General features: G+C 40.2%; 1 protein-coding gene across 5 annotated transcripts in view; it reads left to right on the top strand.

Moving 5' to 3' along the window:
- Positions 1–20,586, top strand: part of AGAP1 (ArfGAP with GTPase domain, ankyrin repeat and PH domain 1) — a 661,893-nt gene that overhangs the window by 242,453 nt on the left and 398,854 nt on the right. For 3 of the 5 annotated variants that reach the window (XM_054043262.1, XM_054043260.1, XM_054043264.1), the window contains exons 3-4: positions 6,955–7,042; positions 7,832–7,843. In XM_054043262.1, the coding sequence (XP_053899237.1) occupies positions 6,955–7,042; positions 7,832–7,843 (100 nt within the window). The remainder of the gene's footprint in view (positions 1–6,954; positions 7,043–7,831; positions 7,844–20,586) is intronic. The other 2 variants (XM_054043263.1, XM_054043261.1) reach the window with 1 other exon arrangement.

Raw genomic sequence — 20,586 nt, 5'->3', positions numbered from 1 at the left:
ACCCCATACTCCCAGAATCCCCCTATTCCTCCATACTTGAACCCCACCCCACTGAACCTCAACCCCTGCATCTGGAGCCCCCTGCACCCAGAGCCCCTGCCTCCGGACACCCACCCCTGGACCCAGACCACCCCCCACTAAGCTCCCTGCACTCAAATCCCCACCCTGATGAGCCCCACCCCCCTGCACCTCCCTGAGCCCCCAAATCCAGACCCCCACACCACTGACCCCCAACTAGCTGCACCCAGACCCCTCTGCTGAGCCCCCCACACCCAGACCCCTCTGCAGAGCCCTAACCACTTTCACCTGGAAGCCCCTGTAGAGTCCCATTGCCCCTGCACCTGGAACCCTCCCCCCCATGAGCCTCTGTGCATCCTCCTCTCACATCTAGACCTCCCACTGAGCTGCCTACACCCAGATTGTCCTGTCTGGTTGAGCCTACCTGCCCCACGCCTGGTGCAGAAGGGCAGAACCCCTGGTTGTTTCTGGGGCAGGTCCAGGCCTTGTGCTGTGTCAGGGTCAGGTGCAGCCTCACCACTGAGTCTATGTCCCGGGGGTGGGAAAGCTGCCGGGTGATCTCCCACCTTCTACAGCCAGCGGCCTGTGCTCCCCACTGCCATGCTGAGCCTCAGCATTTATTGAGAAATAAATCTTGCAGAATTTTAAAATATTGTGCATAGAATTTTTAATTTTTTGGCACAGAATGGCTCCGGAGTAGTTAACACATTTGACATGTCAGGTGCATTACTTACACTCATCATGCCTTTTTTTTTTTAGCCAATGCATTAAAATACAGTAACTCCTCGCTTAACGTTGTAGTTATGTTCCTGAAAAATGAGACTTTAAGCGAAACAATATTAAGCGAATCCAATTTCCCCATAAGAATTAGTGTAAGGTGTGGGGGTGGGGTTAGGTTCCATGGAAATTTTTTTCACCAGACAAAAAACTATATATTCTATAGATATACACACAGTATACGTTTTAAACAAACGATTTAATACTGTTCACAGCTATGATGATTGTGAAGCTTGGTTGAGGTGGTGAAGTTAGAGGGTGGAAGAGGGAGGGATATTTCCCAGGGAATGCCTTGCTGCTAAATTATGAACTAGCACTTGGCTGAGCCCTCTCACACAAGGCAGCACGAACATGAGGGCGGGGAGATAGCATAGCAGACAGAGACACACACCTTGTGTGTGGGGGAGAGAGAAAGATGCACTGCCCCTTTAAGCACTCTTTTTAAGTGGATCAGGAAGTTGAGACAGCAGCTGCTGCCCCAAGCCCTCTATATCTCTCTACATCTGTGTCCCTATATGGAGAAGGGATAAGCGGGGTGCAGGAGCAGGGGGGAGGAGGAAACCCTGACAGTCCCCCCCCTTCCCCACCTGCACAGCAAGCAGGAGTCTCTGGGAGCAGCTCCAAGGCAGAGGGCAGGAGCAGCACATGGCAGTGGGGGGAGGGACAGCTGAACTGCCAGCAATTGATAGCCTGCTGGGCGGCTGCAGCACCGGGAACTTAGGGGAGCGGGGAGCTGATGGGGAGCTGCCGGTCCACCCTGGTTCCAAGCCCCAACCAGCTAGCTGCAACGGGCTGCTCTTCCTGCAAGCAGTGGACAAAGCAGGCAGCTGCCAAATGACCTCAGAAGGGAGCATTGCACAACTTTAAATGAGCATGTTCCCTAATTGATCAACAATGAAACAATATTAACCAGGACGACTTTTAAGTGAGGAGTTACTGCATTGGAACTGTGAAAACTTGTATGATAAATGCATATGGGCACTCCATCATGTTGTAAGATTTGGAGAATCTTGTACATTAATGGTTTATATATAGCAATGAATAACATTTGTGAAGTGTAATGCTTTTGATCCACAATCCTCAGGATCTGAAACAAATACATAAAAAGAAAACACATAGTGGGGAAAATGTACCACAATTATTGAATGAACTGTTGGAACATAATTACATTTCCTCACTGAGCCCCTTCCAAAAGATAATGCTACGTCTCACAACCAGAACATTGTTTGTGCTTTTCTTTCTTGGTCAACTGTGTGCATCAAATGGCAATGGAGTTGATACATGTTTTAAAAGAAATAAATTTCAATTTGTTGCAGACATCATTAAAGTGACCTCTTACTCTTGACATTTCCATCCTTCCTGCCTAGTCCCACCCTGCTGTTTCATTGCCCTCTTCTCCACCAATTTGTAGCATAATTGTTGTGAGCTTTTCAGGGCATGTACCTTATCTTTTGTGCATAGTGTGTGGCACTCAGCAGAGATTTTCAAATGGCGTAAAATAATAATGGAAATCCAGAAACGGCCATGAATACATCCAGTGGAGAACTGATGTGCAGACTAAGGCTATGTCTACACTACCGCGGTAAGTTGACCTAAGATTCACATAGCTGGAGTTGCGTAAAATGTATCTGGAGTCGACTTACTTTAGGTCGACTTACTGGGGTGTCTACACCGCACTGGGTTGATGGGAGACACTCTCCTGTTGACTTACTTTACTCTTCTCATTCCGGGTGGAGTACAGGTGTCAACAGGAGAGCACTCTGCTGTTGATTTAATGGGTCTTCACTAGACCCGCTAAATCGACCCCTGGTGCATCGATTGCCAGAGCATCGATCTGGCGGTAATGTAGACATAGCCTGAGAAATAACAAAATGTCGTTTCAAATATTTGAAGTCTTTGGGTAGATTAAAAAACAAACAAACAAAATATCTAGCCATGGTAAAAATAGACTTCCTTTCTTTGTACCTCTGTTGTCATTCTGGAATCTGAGTTCATGCTTTTTTGATTGTTGCAGGCAGTTCCACCTCTGATTTCTAGGTTTTTGACAGCCAGCGTAGCCTACATTAGAATCAACATGCACTTGCTCATGTTCTCAACTACAAACTACCTTGCTATGAGACAGCAGCGCCTGTCACTGTGGTGGCAGAACCATAGAATATTAGGGTTGGAAGGGACCTCAGAAGGTCATCTAGTCCAACCCCCTGCTCAAAGCAGGACCAATCCCCTGCTAAATCCCCAAATCCCTAAATGGCCCCCTCAAGGATTAAACTCACAACCCTGGGTTTAGAAGGCCAATGCTCAAACCACTGAGCTATCCCTCCCCCCCCAATGTACAATATGGACTATGACACAGAAAAAATTACAGGAAGATACTGTTGAACCACTTAACACTGTGCTCAGAATTGGTATTAATGAACAGTGGTGGGCAGATAAAATTAACACAAGTCCTGGAGTGATATAGCAATTCATTGGGCGGCTGCAGTGACTGTGGAGTAGACCTTAGCCATTGTATGGCAGGCCTATTTTGTTCTGTTTGTCTCATGGGACTTTCACCCTCTTCCTTGGGGGGTAGGATGGGAGCAGACGGGACACTAAAGCTCAGTGCCCTCCCCCCACCACCCTGATTTCGCCAAGCAGATATCTTCCTTCCCTCTGATTCTTGGGATCCTGGGGAAATTCTGGGCACAAGGAGGTTCTCATTCACTTCAGAATGGTCCTGCTAGTTGTGCTGTTCAGACAGATGATCCTCTTATTCAGAGATCCTCTTCTCCTTTCTTTCTTACTCAATCTCTCTTATTCAAGTCCTAATGTATTGCCAAAGTTCCCCCCACACCCCCAAAAAAATAAACAATAAAAAAACCAATCTCCATAAAAGGTCTGGCTTAAAAAAGAGAGCTCCTGGCTAAACAGCACTTGTCAGACTAGGTAGTCTCCACTTACAGAAATAACGTTGAGGGCCACGTTTTCAGCCAGACTGCAAATTCACCCTATGCCAGTTATGCAACTAGAGATGTCGAGACAATTTGTTCACATAAAGGTCTGTTTTCATGCAGGTTGGTCCTGGGATGCAACTTTCAGAGACCAGTTTTGAAAGTTCGGCCCAAAATGTTTGCAGCCACACAATTATGTAGAAAGAACGAGGGGTACTTGTGGCACCTTAGAGACTAACAAATTTATTTGAGAATAAGCTTTCATGGGCTAAAACCCACTTCATCGGATGCATGCAGTGGAAAATACAGTAGGAAGTTTGTTTATATATATATATATATATATCACACACACAGAACATGAAAAAATGGGTGTTGCCATACCCACTATACCGAGAGTGATCAGTTAAGGTGAGCTATTATCAACTGGAGGGAAAAAAAAAACAAAAAACCTTTTTGTAGTGATAATCAGGATGGCCCATTTCCAACAGTTGACAAGAAGGTGTGAGTAACAGTAGGGGAAAAAAATAAGCATGGGGAAATAGTTTTACTTTGTGTAATGACCCATCCACTCCGTCTTTATTCAAGCCTAATTTAATGGTGTCAAGTTTGCAAATTAATTCCAATTCAGTAGTTTCTCGTTGGAGTCTGTTTTTGAAGTTTTCGTTGTTGTAGTATTGCGACTTTTAAATCTGTAATCGAGTGACCAGGGAGATTGAAGTGTTCTCCGACTGGTTTTTGAACGTTATAATTCTTGACGTCTGATTTGTGTCCATTTATTCTTTTACGTAGAGACTGTCCCCCTACTGTTACTCACACCTTCTTGTCAACTGTTGGAAATGGGCCATCCTGATTAGCATTACAAAAGGTTTTTTGTTTTTTTCCCCCCTCCTGCTGTTAATAGCCCACCTTAACTGATCACTCTCGGTATAGTGGGTATGGCAACACACATTTTTTCATGTTCTGTGTGTGTGTGTATATATATATATATATATATATATATATATATATATATATATATATATCTTCCTACTGTATTTTCCACTGCATGCATCTGATGAAGTGGGTTTTAGCCCACGAAAGCTTATGCTCAAATACATTTGTTAGTCTTTAAGGTGCCACAAGTACTCTTTTTTGCTGATACGGACTAACACGGCTACCACTCTGAAACCTGTCACAATTATGTAGCAGTCTTGTATGCTTGGGGGGGAAGGAGGGGAATCTTCCAAATGAATTGGCATGCCCCATCAGTCTTAGCAGGGTTTCAGCTTTTACCTCTAGCAGCGGCATAGTAACCTGTAGATGTTTTTGTCTTCAGTTGAAGCCATGTCATAGGTTACAGAGCGCATCCTTTTGTTTAGCTGGTGTTTGAGAATGAGGCACATCCAAGCTCTCCAAATGACTGAACTTGTCAAGAGTCTTACCTCACACTTATTTTTAGATGTTTCAGCATATACCAGCGTACTCAGTAATTCCTCTTGGGTGAAAATTAGATTAAAAGCTTCCGGTGTGCTCCGTTTAAACACTTTTCGAAGTCAGCTTACACAGAACCCTACTGAACAGATGGCCTACCTACTACCACTTCGCTCCAGCTTTACTTGGGATTGATTTATTTTGGTCTGTTGCTTAGGTTGGTAGCACCTACGCTTGTAAATACAGTGGCATTTCCCTTGACATAATCTTGTTAGTTTCTTTTGCTGCAGGTGACTCCCAAGCTGCTTGTTTTCACTATGTCCAATGCAGTAGGTATGATCCCCTTTCTCTCCTGCTTCTTTTTTCTTTCATTCTTGCCCTCCTTATTATCTATTTTAAATTCCTTTCTGCTTTTATTCATGTTTTCCCCTCCTTATAGTCCACATCACTCCCTGCACCTATGGCCTATTGGGCAAGGGCTGGCTCCATGAGCTTGGATTATGAGCTCTATGCTTAAGATACTTCCACAGCTGCATTATTGGCAATCTCTGGAGTATGGAAGGAGAATGAGCAACTTTCAAGAAGCTACCTTCACCTAGTTCTTTACTGGAGTATGTTTGCAGTGGGGGAGAATAGATCCAGGATCGTAAGGCTTTCCCCAAGCCCACTGCTCCCCAAACTCTGTCACTTTGGGATTGTTTGGCATCCTACCTACTGTTTTGAACAAACTTTATTAGGAAGACCACCTTAGTTCAGCATGCCGATAAGAAGAATCCCATGAAATGGATAGAATGTCTATTAATTTATTATACGTTCATTGAACACCTTTATTGTGTTCAGAGATCAAAAGTGCACAGTGGCACTGACCCAGGAGCTTACGTACTGAACTAGATGGATGATAAAACAGTTGAGACTCACAATGGACAACCAGGGAAAGGTGTGGTCTTGAAATCATGTATAGTATTCCACCTTTTCAAAAAGGTATGATCAAGTAAATACTTTCAGAACTGTAGTTTAAGGAGGAATTTGAATACAAGGGAATGATTGACAAATGCACAAGAGGGTGCTTCTTCTAAGGGTAGGGGACAGCATATCAGAAAGTGAAGTAAATGGGCTACCAAAGGGGTGGTTTAAAGCAAGAATTTGGTGAAACAGAGCAGTTGAAACTGCCACTTACTTGCAGGTTTTTAACAATTTTTTTTTTCCTTTGTATGACTCATACCAGTAATGTTCCTTCTGCTGACTCTGCAGCAGCAGTTACACCAGAATTGCTACCTGGGATAATGGATGTTAATGGACAAAATAGTCCAACATGGTATGAAAGCTTTAGATAAGTTGAATTTTTTTAAAAAAGCATAAAGGGTAGAATAAATGTTCCTTCATCTTTTACTCAATCTTGGTGTGCAGTTGAATACAGAGTGTTCTGGAAGTCTGGCATCCTCGGCGGAGGGGCTACGATTGCAGTGCATTATTGTATATAATGTACAGTAGTGGTGATGTGTGTGCCTGAGGAGGAGTAGAGGGAAAGGACTGTAAATAGATTAGCTTCTCATGGCGTTCCTTTTGCGCTGGGTATGCAGTGTGCTCTCACAATGAATTTTTTGGGGGTATTAATAATTTGTGTGTTCTGAGATACATCGCTTGTTTTTCTTATAAATAGTATTTCTCCTAAACATAGAGATTATAATATTAAATCTTCTTTTGGAGAATTGACAGGTTTTTTGTTTAAATAAAATTCTACAAATCATACTATTTGTTATATTTTTTAAATATCAGAAGATTTGATTATGGCTCAATGTGTACCATCTTTTCATTCCAGGGAATTGTGGGGAATTTAGCTAGTGGCAAGTCTGCACTTGTGCACCGGTATCTAACTGGTACATATGTCCAGGAGGAATCACCTGAAGGTAAGTGGATATGCGGATGATTAAAAGCATGTTGATTTTAGTTTTTGCTTTCATGCAATGCACTGTTAATCGCTGTTTTTATATATCATACAGAAATAGTACAATAAAAAAAATCATCATTGGTTGCTGTGCAATGTTGGTAAAAAATAAAGTATGTTTCCTTTTAACATTGGTCATAGTGGAGATAAGTAGCTGCAACGAGAACAATTGTATACCTCTTTTTTTGTAATATCTTAACATTTTTAAATTCTTTCCCATGAAGTATTTGTGCATATGGGAAATGTTCTTAATCTCAGTTTCATAAATGCAAACACTACCCAATGTAGCACTTACTACTATGAGTACTACCATTAATTCCAATTATCTGCTGAAGGCAATAACTACTACTCTTGGTATTGGATATATACAGGATTGGGCCCTTCAGTTTGTTGTACCAGAGACAGTAAAGATTTTCAAATAAAACTTGTGCGTTATGAATTTGCTCCATTATTTTTTAGAACACTAATTTTTGGGCCTGGAGAAGAACAAGTTTTTTTTTTCAATTCTAGTTTTATGCTACAGTTTAATATGTAGTTCAAAACTTTCATTGTATTTGTTATTTTAATTTAAGCTTAGTCACTTTTACGGTTTGAGTTCATGTATATCATCGTAGCACATAATTGAGGTATATTTTTCACTAAAAATATTTTCTTGATTTTTATTTATTCTCCTTATGAACTTTAAATCCAACTCTGAGACACTGAATTTCTGGTTCCTTCTTTTCCTTACTGGCTGTTCCATTCTTTGCAGATATGGATGCAGGTAACTATTCATTCTCTTCATGGCAGTGCTTGTCTTGTTTTGAAGAGGGAGGAGGCACAGCTTTTGTACTGTAGTGTTTTCCCCTTGTTTTGTGTATCATCTTAATTTTGTTTTTCTTTTGATTTTCTTAAATTTTAAGCACATCTCTCTCTGTCTTGTCCCTTTCTGTAGATGTTTTTTTAGCAGTAGTCATATGTAGTTTCATGTGTTTACTGTAACACCTGTTTCAAATTAATGCTTGCCGTAGGAGGTTATACAGTTCAGAGTGTTAGAACATAGTATTCTTGAGGTTTTAACTAGTCTTGGTAGTTAAAAATCTGTGTGAGGCTTCACTGTGGAGTCAGCCATTTTCATGGGCAAATGCAATAGCGGTGCAAACATTTTCTAGATTTTATTACTTCGCATAAAAGAGACTTAGGTCGTTTCTCTACTGTTGATAGAGGTGACGTTTGAGGACCATTGCAAAAGGAGCGATAGTTGGATTTGTACCTTAATGCTCAGAAATCCTCTACTGGAATGTTGGAAAAGGTGTTGGAAAGTCACTACCTAGTACTGCCGCTTCAAGCGGCTATCAATAATGAGAAACAAATAAAGATAAATGGTGGGTAAGTCCCAAAACTGAGAGAGCCTCACAATGAAAAGAGCATAATCAGTATCTCCACTGATTTTTATTTATTTATTTATTACTCTCATGAGCAGAAGATAATAAATATTTGATTAGTTCTTTCAGATGACTTGTTTCTGTTCTGTAGAATTTTAATGGCACTCTTTCCCCTAAACCTGAAATATTTAGTTTTTCTTGATTCTGTGATTTGTTGCTCTGTTGTGAGCATATTCCCATCTGTCCTCTTTGTCTTTAGGGATAGTTATTTACTGTACTTGAAAGTGACATTTAGGCTGTTTTCATGGACAGGATTAGATCACCAGAGCAGAGTCGGATCATTTCTTTGCACATAAATGTAGCTGACAGGCCTTACTAATGGCACCATGCATTTTCATTAACAGGTAAAACTGGAACAATTAAAAGCCATAATTCACCTTGTAAACGATAGGGTTAGGCTGTCCGATGAAATCAGTACGTAGGAATTTAATTAACTTTGACAACCTGTCGTTAGTAAACATCATCTTTGGAAATAGCTCTAGCCCCACATAATTTGTGACAGTAATAGTTTATTCTCTCCCCATATTCTCGTGTGAAAACACCCTGTCAATCTGGGTCCACACTGGCAGTTCGAGTGAATCTAGGCAAAGAAAGGAGCTTGTTGCTCCAAGTTACACATTGGGATTTAGATCCAAGCTCTATGCATAATCGTATAAGGGATTCGGCTGAACTGTTAGCAGTAACCTTCAGATTAGATGCTAATGTGAGGTGTTGCCTTTGCCCCTTGCTGATGACTGAAAAAGAATTAAAAGAGTAGAACATATCTGAGATGTTGTGGCCTATGCTACTTCTCAAAATAACAGTTTCGTATTTCAGTGCTGTTTGTGAGCTGTTGGTGAGTGCATGCTGGGTGGCATGTTAATTTACTCAGCAGCTGTACTACCAGTATCTAACTGTAACGTACTTGGGATATGAAAGGCACCAGATACAGCCCCACACTATTTTTGTTCCCTTTATCATTTGTGTCCCAAATTGCTGCCACTTCAATAAACCTCACCTTCTGGCATGGGTTGGCTAAGTGCCAGACCTCCTCTATGGCTTTTGAATGTTTCTCACCATGCCAGCAACTGTTTCTAGTGAGTGTTTAAGCATCAGGATGGGCAATGTCTGTTTTCCTTCCACTTTCTTTGAGCTCAAGTGTTTCTTCCCCCCAAAAATATACTTGAACTACATCAGCATATGGTGCAAAAAAAACCTTTTCTCATCACTTATCTGGCAACTCTTTGGATTTTTAATTCTAAGTGAAAATTATAAATTGAAAGCTGATTTATTTCCTTCAGTAACAATCCAGGAAATAATACATGTTATAGCAGGCTTTAATTCATTATACCAGCCTCCCACTATGCACATATGCATATCCAGTGGAACAAGCATTTTCATTAGGGAGGTATTTTGGTGTCTGACTTCAGAGAAAATTGATGTCTGAAACAACCTTGAAGCCAGAGTAGTCTGTGAGATTTGCAGTTACATCATGCTGATGTAGAAACAGGGAGCTGATTAAATATAGAAGACCTATTGAAGTTGTCTGCCTTCTCATAGTAAAACAGGGAGCGATTAGAAAAGCAGCCACCAATCAGCAACTTTTATTGTGCAAGTGCAAGACATGTAGTTGAGCTGCGAATATGTCACATTCAAACTATCATCTTCACACCTACATTTAAAGAATAGTTCTGGTTTCTTGAGAGGGGCGAACTGGAAACTGTTCTCCAATGATTATCTGTGGGCATGTGTACACTTCAATTAAAAACCCATGGCTGGCCCGTGCCAGCTGACTTGGGTTAGCAAGGCTCTGGCTAAGGGGCTGTTTAAGATCCAGCACCCTTCCACCTCGCAGTGGTCCTAGAGCCTGGGCTCCAGCCCGAGCCCAAATATCTACACTGGAGTTAAACAGCCCCTTAGTCTGAGTCAGCTGGCATGGGCCAGCTGCGGGGTTCTAATTGCAGTGTAGACATACCATAGAATATCAGGGTTGGAAAGGACGTCAGGAGGTCATCTAGTCCAACCCCCTGCTCAAAGCAGGACCAGTCCCCAGACAGATTTTTGCCCCAGATCCCTAAATAGCCCCCTCAAGGATTGAACTCATAACCCTGGGTTTAGCAGGCCAATGCTCAAACCACTGAGCTATCCCTCCCCCCATGTTTGGACTAGTAAAAAGTTAATTCCATGGACAGTTTTTCTGCACACATGATCTTTTTGATACTGCTCTTGTGTGGTGCATTCCATTCTGATAATGATACTGTGCAGTTCTAGGTCCCCTTCCATTTGAGAATATTAAAATGTTTTGCAAACATGAATGAATTAAGCCTTGAAACACCAGTGTGAGGCTGGTACTGTTGCCGTTTTATAGAAAAAGAAACCGAGGCACGGAGCAGATACGTGACTTGACTAAACCAAGGTGTCCCATACAAGAATAAAATCCAGTCTCCTTACCTGTGTCATGGTGATTTAGAGAGGTTTTGTCTGTTTTCAGCTTCCTTTTGAAGCTTCAAGCAAGTTAAATGGAAAGCATAATAAAATACTTCTCCTATCCAGGAAGCAGTCAGACAGCATGGGGAGGGACCCAGTACACAGAGTAAACCTGGGCAGTGTGGGAGGGTAAAGCAGGCAGCCGAGAGCAGGTAAACAAAGAATGTGAGGTGCTCAGCCTGCCCAGGGCACTTTCTAGGGATTGGAAGAGGGAAAGGAAGTAATAAGGAACTGTTATCTGGTTCCCTTTTTTTGGACACAAGAAAGTGTAAGAGCTGGTACTGAGAGGGAAGCAGGGCTCCTGCTGGAGGGATTAGAGACAGGATGAAAGATAGCACCAGGTTATAGCTGGCTACCAATTTTTTTTTTTAAATTCAATATTAGAACACAAACACAATGGCAACTTCAAATGCTGTTGTATATTTAAAGATATACATACTTATATAAAGATATTTAAGATAGTAAATTCTTATAAGATATGGTGATACTTAAAATTACCAATACCTGGACATTAGAAAAATTATCCTTTACTTAACCGCAAAGATTGGAGGTCAGAGTTCTTTTCCTCTCTTTGAACAGCTGATATCTTCAAGCAGCTCCTGGTCTGCTTTAATTGGTTGAGATTATACACAGCTTTAGTGGTACAGGATCCTGAGTGGCTGCACTTTGGTACTTACGGTTAAGGAAATATGCACAAAATATGAAATTATATTTCAAACGCTAGTGTTGGAAATGTTTTCTAAAGATTGTGGGAAAAAAAGTCCATAAAAGCAATAAAAACCCTCCTCCTCCTTGATTTGAAGTGAACAAACATAGCACCCATTCTTGCAACTGATTCATTTAGGCAAGTACCTGATGAGGTCAGCAGGGCTCTGTACGAGCACAGGAGTGCCCATATGTGGGACAGTTTACAGGACTGGGGCTGTAGTGTGGATCGAAGGGTGGCACAACACCCATCCCCCACCCTTCATACTTCTACTCCTGCTTAAATCTTTAATGTGACGTGCTGGAGAAATAACCTGCTATTCTGAAACTTTTAAATGGGGCATGGTTTTTCTTTTTCGGGATAAGGATTTTTTCTATGTTGTCTAGTGTCTCCAAAGCTGGCCAGGGCATGTCATATCAGATTATTCAGCTTCCCAGTGGTTTTTTGTCCCCCATCATTGTCTCCTTTTACAGATTATTGAAGTATTTCACCTTTGTGTATTTGCTTTGGTTTCAGCCACCTTTCTAGAAAAGATTCACATGGTATCAGGTTTTATTCCTCTTGTCTCAAGGTTTCTCCAGACTTGGTAAAAAAGTGTAGATTTCAGCTTGTGGTAAACTTGAATAAAGAATGTTTTTTTAGTGCAGGTTGGCCATAGGAAGTGTGAAATTCTTACTTTTTTATGCATTGATGCTTTTACCCATCATATGAATTTTACTCTTAGTTTTGTATCAGAGGGGTAGCCATGTTAGTCTGGATCTGTAAAAAGCAACAGAGAGTCCTGTGGCACCTTTAAGACTAACAGATGTATTGGAGCATAAGCTTTCGTGGGTATTCTGATGAAGTGGGTATTCGCATGCGTCTGACGAAGTGGGCATTCACCCACGAAAGCTTATGCTCCAATACATCTGTTAGTCTTAAAGGTGCCACAGGACTTTCTGTTGCTTGTTACTCTTAGTTTTGTTCTTTTGTTGTGTGTTGTCCAAGCTATGGCCTCTAGTGCCTATTTATTTTTACATATCTTACAGTTTTGACAGGATATAATTCTGTGCAAGAAAGAGTGGGAGTAAATGTTCCTTTTAGAATTTCAACCACTTCTGTGGTTTAACTTTCCCCTGACATTCCTTTCGTCTAGTCATAAACTCATAATAAAGTAGTTGAATACATCTTTTACTGGAAAACTTAAATCTAAGAAATACTTGATTTCTCAATCTTGATAACTTCCATTTGATTTGTTCAGCTGGGCAGTTCACTAACTCATTACGATGCTTGATGGTTGAATAAATCCATAGACGGAGTTTGAGCTTCTCCTGTTTCTCTAGTCCATTGAAAGTTTTTACTTTGTGTTTAATGTATTTTGCTTTGGTGAAGTGCTTGGAGTAACAAGATTTGAAAGGAATATCTTGTCCTGACACTTTCATTTTCCCCCTCCAAATGCTTCAGTCACTCTGAATTTCCATTTTTGCAACTGGGACCCCAGTAGTGCCTTCCAGTCCTGATGGACTTGAAATTGTGGCAGGTTCTACCTATCATCCATTATAGAAGGATTATAATGTGTCTTTATCCCCTGAAATGCATATATGGGGTGGAGGTTTTTAGAAATAAGATACTTTATGCATTTCTGTACTCCTAATGTTATAAAGAATAAAGAGAGACCGTATACAGATTTAGATGCTATGGTGTAGATCTTGCAATTAAGTCCACACAGACAGGCCCAGGTGTAAGGCGCTTCCTGTGGAAATCTGCTGTGTAATCTCTGATTTCAATCATCTACTGCCCAGCATTATATTCTGAGTTGAGGGGAATAGCCCTGTCCCAAAGCTTACATTTTTTGTTTACTATACAGTGCAATAATCCTTCAACATCTGAGGAAATAAAGAATGCTAAATAATAAAGGTCACTTTTTATCCTCTGAATAGAAACTTCTCAAAGGACCTCCAGGCCCTGCTGAAAATTCCATAATTGATGATCGAATAAAAATTCATGGACTTCTAAACCATGTAAACTAACTCAGCTGTGCAATGCCTAGAAAAATGAAAATAGAATTCCAAATGCTAAAATGATAGGATTTTCTTTCTGAAATGTGTTACAATGTAATCTGATGTGATTGCACAAATGAAAAAAGGAAAACCTTGAACTGCACATAGATAAATAGTTAAATATTAGGGCTCTATTCTTGGCTTGTTCCATGTCCCTTTTGAGTAGGCTGAAGCGATCTACTGTTCTACTAGCATGTAGTACCTTTCATGATACCATTGTGCTCCACTGAAATTGTTTAGGTGTTGCACGGGTGTGTTCAGTGTGGAAAGTTAGGAAGTGAGGAAGAGCTCTCTGGACAATTGATATGAACTCTTTACAAATGGTGATTGGGGCACTTTAGAAAGATAAAGGATACTGTCAGTATGAAGAACGTTAAAAATAATTCCAGTGTTTTCTTTAAACACAAAGTCAATCTTGCATCACACTGTCTGACTCTCCTTTTGCTAGCAATCATCATATAAAAGAGCCAACCGTATAAAAAATTATTTTTTTCTTGCACGAAATACAATACACTCAACCCTCCTCCCCCCAAGATGCCTTGCACAGATGTGTTTGGTTTCCAAGAAGTTCAAGATTTTTTAAATTTGCTTCAGTTTTGAAGACTGCTTATCCTTCATGGCTTTTCTGGGAAGCTGCTATTGGGGGAATCTGTGACTGTGCTCTAAATACATGCTGCCACACTAGTATTTAAAAGGTCTTCCAAACATCTTGGGGTGTTTACCTACCAAAAACATATTTCAGTGATAAGTGAGAGTTGAAGAGAGGGATTCTAGTTGTATATTAATGTAGAATAGTAAAATTAAGTTGACCAGTGTCCCTGTAGGATGTACAGAATTGCCACCTACTAAAAGAAAGCTGTGTAACAACTGAAAGAAGCCAAAGTTATTTGAAGTGAGTTGGAATACTTCTACTAGCCTTGCAGACCGTCCAGCTGGTGTTCTGAGGCTGTTTGAGAGGGTTGGGTTTTTGTCCTCAGGAAACTGAAGAGCTCTTATAAATAGATTTAGAGGGAAGCTAAGTGGAGTTGCATGAAATTGTTCTTCCTCTCTACTTTTTGCTCTTCACAGCAGCAGGAAAAGGAAGAAAATGGCTAGTCAGGCCTAGTTGCTGATGGAGTGGCAGGATCAACATATGCTGCTTTTGCAGTGGAATATCACAGACTCCTAGAAATGTAGGGCTGGTAGAGACCTAGAGAGGTCATCTAGTCCAGACCCCTGAGCTGAGGCAGGACCCCAAGTATACCTAGACCATCCCTTTCAGATGTTTGTCTAACCTGTTCTTAAAAATCTTCAATGGCGGGGTTTCCACAACCTCCCTTGGAAGCCTGTCCCAGTGCTTAACTATTCTTATAGTTAGAAAGTTTTTCCTTGTATCTAGCCTACATCTGTGTTGCTGCTGACCTGAGAACAATTGATCACCATCCTCTTTACAACAGCCCTTAACATATTTGAAGACTGTTACCAGGTTCTGCCCCTTCAGTCGTCTTTTCTCAAGACTAAACATATCCCCATGTCTTTCTTCATAGGTTAGGTTTTCTAACCTTTTATCATTTTTGTTGCTCTCCTCTAGACTCTCCAGTTTGTCCACTTCTTTCCTAAAAGCTTGGCATCCAGAATTTGACACAGTCCTCCACTTGAGGACTCACCAGTGCAGAGTTGAGCGGGACAGTTACCGCCCATGTCATATATATGACGTGCCTGTAAATACATCCCAGAATATTAGCCCTTTTCTCCACTGCATCCAATTGTTGATTCATATTCAATTTGTGATCTACTATAACCCCCAGATCCTTTTCGGCATTACTGTTAACTGGCAAATTTGGTAGTTGTGCATTCGATTTTTCCTTCTTAAGTGTAATACTTGATATCATGTGACACTTGTTTTTACTGAATTTCATTGTGTTGATTTCCATCCAATTATCCAATATGTTGTTTTGAATTCTAATCGTGTACTCCAAAGTGCTTACAACCCCTCTTGGTTTGGTGTCATCCAGAAAAGATATAAGAATATTCTCCACTCCATTATCCAAGTCATTTAATGAAAATATTGACTAGTACCGGACTCTGGACTGGCATCTGTGGGTCCCCACTAGATATGTCCCTCCAGTTTGGCAACAATCTTTATATCATGTTGTGGATGTCTTGAGATTTCATGTTCGAATAACATTATCTCTTTGGAAGATTTTTTTGGCTTTGTCTTCTGTTTAGAGATGATGATTCAAGCAGATTTTTCTTCAGTTTTTTTTTTTATTTATTTTATTTTTTATTTTTCAGGGTTTTTTTGTTACTGTTGACATCCAAATATGGAGTGGAATTTCTAGCTTTTTATCTCTTGCCATATATATATATCTGGGCATAGTTCTCATAGTCTACAAAATCCTTGCAACGGTTCATTAAAACAGCATCTCTGTTATGTATGCTGAATCCTCCCTTTCTCATTCCTTCATGAGACTGACAGTGCAGTTCAGAGAGAATTCCCTGAATGCTGCTGCAACCCAGAGCAATACTGTTTAAGCATCCCACAAATAAGGAGATGTTCCTTTGTGGTGCGTATTAATTCTAAAGCAGCAATATGTGCTTGCTCTGTTACTGGGGAGAAGTTTCTAAAGAAACTATTTCCTGGAAGGGATTTACCTCTTCGCTGGTGTGCATGGGGGAAAATAAATGAGTATGGTTAAATAGGGTTGCCAACCCTCCAGGATTGGCCTGGAGTCTCCAGGAATTAAAGATTGTCGTGTGATGAAATCTCCAGGAAACCAACCAAAATTGGCAACCTATTATGGTCTGAATTAGTCTTTTTTGAAAATCCCAGTTTTAATGCATTTCTAAGAGAGTTCAACAGCTGACTCCCACTTAATTTCAGTGGAATTTGGGGGCCTAAATATCATAGGCTCCTTTAAAGATTCCAGTATAGATAACAATTGCAGTCAACTCAGATTTATAGCTAAGATTACAAGTAAATCTGCTGCTAGTGATAAAGATAAATCCTGACAACAAAGCACTGATTGACTTTCTGTGAGTCTTAGTGAGCTGGGGTCACTTGATAAGCTATTGGTGGAAAAAGGGAGTTCCTCACTTTGTGTTTTATATATTTGGCTTTTGGATTCATTTTAAAAAACACAAGTTGAGCTTTCTAGAAATACCTTTATTGTTAAGCATCTTAAAACTAAGTTAAACTTCCCTTGACCAATAATGCAATAGAATTTTCTCCAACTCCTATTAGATTTGATTTTCACTAATTTTCATCCATCTGATTAATCCGTTGCTCCTTTTTGGGGTCTAGTCACAAATGTATGTGAAGCATCAACTGCTTGCAAGTCCTTAAGTTGTCTTTGCATCAGATATCATTAGCTGATGTCCATTGTGGTTGATGCCAAGAAGGGTCCCGGTCAGCTGCTGTAGATGCTTTTTCTACTGGCCTCCCACACAGCCAAGCATGGCAGGCACTTTTGGAGGTGTGACAGGAGGGGGTGGTTGGTTGGATTCTGAAGAATCCCTCTTTTCAGAAGAAGTGGAAGAGCAGAGCTTCCTTGACAGAGAGGGTAAGGTGCACAACCTCTTTATGCCCAGAATTTCAGCCATTCTGACTCAGCCACCTGTTTACTTTTCCCTCAAGTACATGGATGCCTAGGTGAGCCTGTGCAGGGGAAACGAGGGCTGGAATGCAGGACCAGCCTTGCCCCTCATGCCCATAGTGGGCAGCTCACAAGAGGAAAAACCAAGCAGAATTATGAGGCGAGAATAGGTGTTAATTCAGCAGAGACTCTCTGTTCCAGGGAGGTCACCAAGAAGATCGTGAGCTCTTTGGGATAGGGACATGTTGATTATTTGAGTACAGCGCCCACCACAGTGGGGCCTTTATTCCGATTCCTGCTCAAATCTTACTGTTACATATTAATAAACTATATCTGTGTGTCCCAACTCCCGTCAGTCATGAGTAGCTTTTCACCTTCCTCCAGTAAAATGTCTGTAACAGGAATTCAAAGGATTCTGATTTCATAGTCTGGTGCAGTATACCATGTTCCCCTTAAATGTCTCGGAACAATGGCAAAAGGATATTTTGGGAAGAACTTTCAAAACTCTGCCAGATATATGATTTCAAGTGAAAGAAAAACGTAGCTTTTGCAACTTATCTTCCTGGAAATGATCTTTAAACCAAGAAAATAAAATGGGTAACTAACATACTTCCATTGGTTGGAGAGAGTTCCGAAATTAGTGGACCTAGATCTTAAATTGTCACTGCTTAAAGTTAACTACCTTATAGACTGTTTTCTTAACATAATACCACCTTTTCATTTCACTGGAGCTTCTGGGTGCTCTCCACTTAAGAAAATAGGACATTTAGGTATCTAATAGTAGGCCCCTGTTTTTGAAAATGTTATCTGTGGGCTTTCAGGTGTTCCCTTTTCTCTGCATTATCTCTCAGCAGTGTTTGGTATGGACATGGAAGATGTTTAGTAGATATATAAAATAAAGATGAACATTACATGTATAGTTTCTAACTTTCAGTTACATGGTAGCGTGCTCTGTCACAATTACTGTACATTTTAAAGAAGAGAACATGTAATGCATTTTCGTGCGACACAAAAACTATTATTCCAGGCTGCCTTTAGTTTTATTGCAGTTCTTTTGTTTGATTAGTTTACAGGTTAATTGCTGCTAGATCAGTCTAACTTTACCTTCAGGGGTATTAGCTGCAGGGTAATATTGTGATGAAAGGGCATCTACTGTACTGTATAGAAGCTTTGTGGAGTTAGGTTGCCTACCCCTGATCTAAAACATATGGCACGCGTGTCAAAGGTGGCATGCAAGCTAATTTTCAGTGGCACTCACACTGCCTGGGTCCTGGCCACCAGTCTGGGGGGCTCTGCATTTTAATTTAGTTTTAAATGAAGCTTCTTAAACATTTTTAAAACCTTATTTACTTTACATACAACAATAGTTTAGTTCTATATTATAGACTTATAGAAAGAGACCTTCTGAAAATGTTAAAATGTATTACTGGCACGCGAAACCTTAAATTAGAGTGAATAAATGAAGACTCGGCATGCCACTTCTGAAAGGTTGCCGACCCCTGTTTTAGATAGTCTTGGTATCCAATCCAGGCTGTGTATATTTGCTAAACTCTGTGAAATTATGCTGAAAGCTTGGGAGGTTTAGCTGACCTAAAGAAACTTTAGAGAGCTGGTGTTAGTGAGAGATTGTTGTGTGTTCCCTAAATAACTTACAGAACATGTGTTAATGTTTGGTGAAATGAGCTAATGTTATGTAAGCTGAAAATTTGAACATCTGTCAAGGTTTGGATTTTAGGAGATAGTTTTTGGAAAATAAGTTTTTTGTTTTGTTTTTCATTGGGGAATAAAAAATTAAAAGGGCAGAAGTACTCCTGTTTGTGCATTAGAAAATCTCCCATTTAATTCCTGCACCTAACAAGATTTCTTTCTTCTAGATAAAACTAAGCATCACTAAATATGCTTCATTACAAATAAATGAATAAATAAAATGAAAAATGGTAGCTGTGTGTGCCAAAACTGAATAAATACATTATCACATAATCTGGAATCCCTGGCCCTTCATGTCCCTCCTAGACGCTGGTATGTTTTATCCTAGTTCCTCTAGGGAAGGTATTGTTTAGGTTATAAGATCTTCAGAACATGGACTTCTCTCCCATGTTTTGTGTAAAGCACCTAATACTTGGTCCTAGAAAATAATGATGAAAATGGTTTTAGAAGCAGATTGTTGATGGAGATTATGAAAAATTCATATTCTAATAGTGAGAGGTGTAGTCAGGTACTGATTGTCTTGTTATAAAATAGGTTGAACAGGTCGTTTAATAGGTGGTTTAGGTAGCTCCTAACTATGTTATGGGGGAAAAAATTCCCTATAGGTTGTAATTTAGATACTGTGTTTCTATACTAGTTGGGGGATGGGAAAGGAACAAAATATGTGGGGGAGAGGAATATAATTTAGAAGTTGTGAGGACAAGCAGAGGAAAACATTTTGAATTTTTATGTTAATCTTTATCTTGTGCCATGCTCAACATTTTTATTTGAGAACAGTTTGTATTTGGAGTTTTGTGTAGATTAAGAAGAAGAATGAGTCAGAAAGATGAGGAAAAACAGGTAAAATATTTGTGGGATATTTTAAAACTTGTAATAGGATACTTGAGTTATTAAACGTTTTAAAGTCCTTTTAAAGATCCCATTAAACAATTACTCTTTTTCACTTAACCCATTTTAGCACAGAGGAAAATCATGATTTACTTGATAGCTTCAAAAATCTTTGTTAGCCTGCTAATCAAAACAAAATTATAGTCTAAAGAAGCTTGAGCAAATGTGATGGTATTGTGCAATCTGAATTAAATAAAACTAAGAGGAAATGGTACTAGGAAAGGGTACTGAAAATAAGGAACAAAAGTAAAACAATAATGTAGGAAGAATGCCATTTAATTGTTTCAACCTAAACTTCAGTTTCAGGATTCAGCATTTTCATGTAAATTTGCAGTAATACAAGAGAAGTAATAGGTCTTCGTGGAAAGGAGGCAAGCTAGGATCAGGACCAGACAGTCCACTTTAATAAGGATTGTTGAAAGCGTGGCTGGAAAAATCCGAGGAATGGAAGCTATCTAGCTGTGGTTTACATCCCCTTTTTTATTTTAACTGCTTTTAAAATACAGCCTAAGAAAGGAAAGCATGTGGTTATGAGCATTTGGGTGTAGCATGGGGTTGAGTTGGGCTGCTACTGCCCTGGGCTTTCTCTGAAAATGTCCCACCACTGCAGCTCTTCCAGTACTTGCAGCAAGGGAAGTAAAGAATGCTTGCTTGCACTTTTCTCATCCTGTCCTATAACTGTGCTAGTGCAAATGACATTG

Source organism: Malaclemys terrapin, chromosome 11 (genome assembly GCF_027887155.1).
Source record: "Malaclemys terrapin pileata isolate rMalTer1 chromosome 11, rMalTer1.hap1, whole genome shotgun sequence".
Taxonomy (NCBI): domain Eukaryota; kingdom Metazoa; phylum Chordata; order Testudines; family Emydidae; genus Malaclemys; species Malaclemys terrapin.
This window is presented reverse-complemented; position numbering and strand designations above follow the sequence as displayed.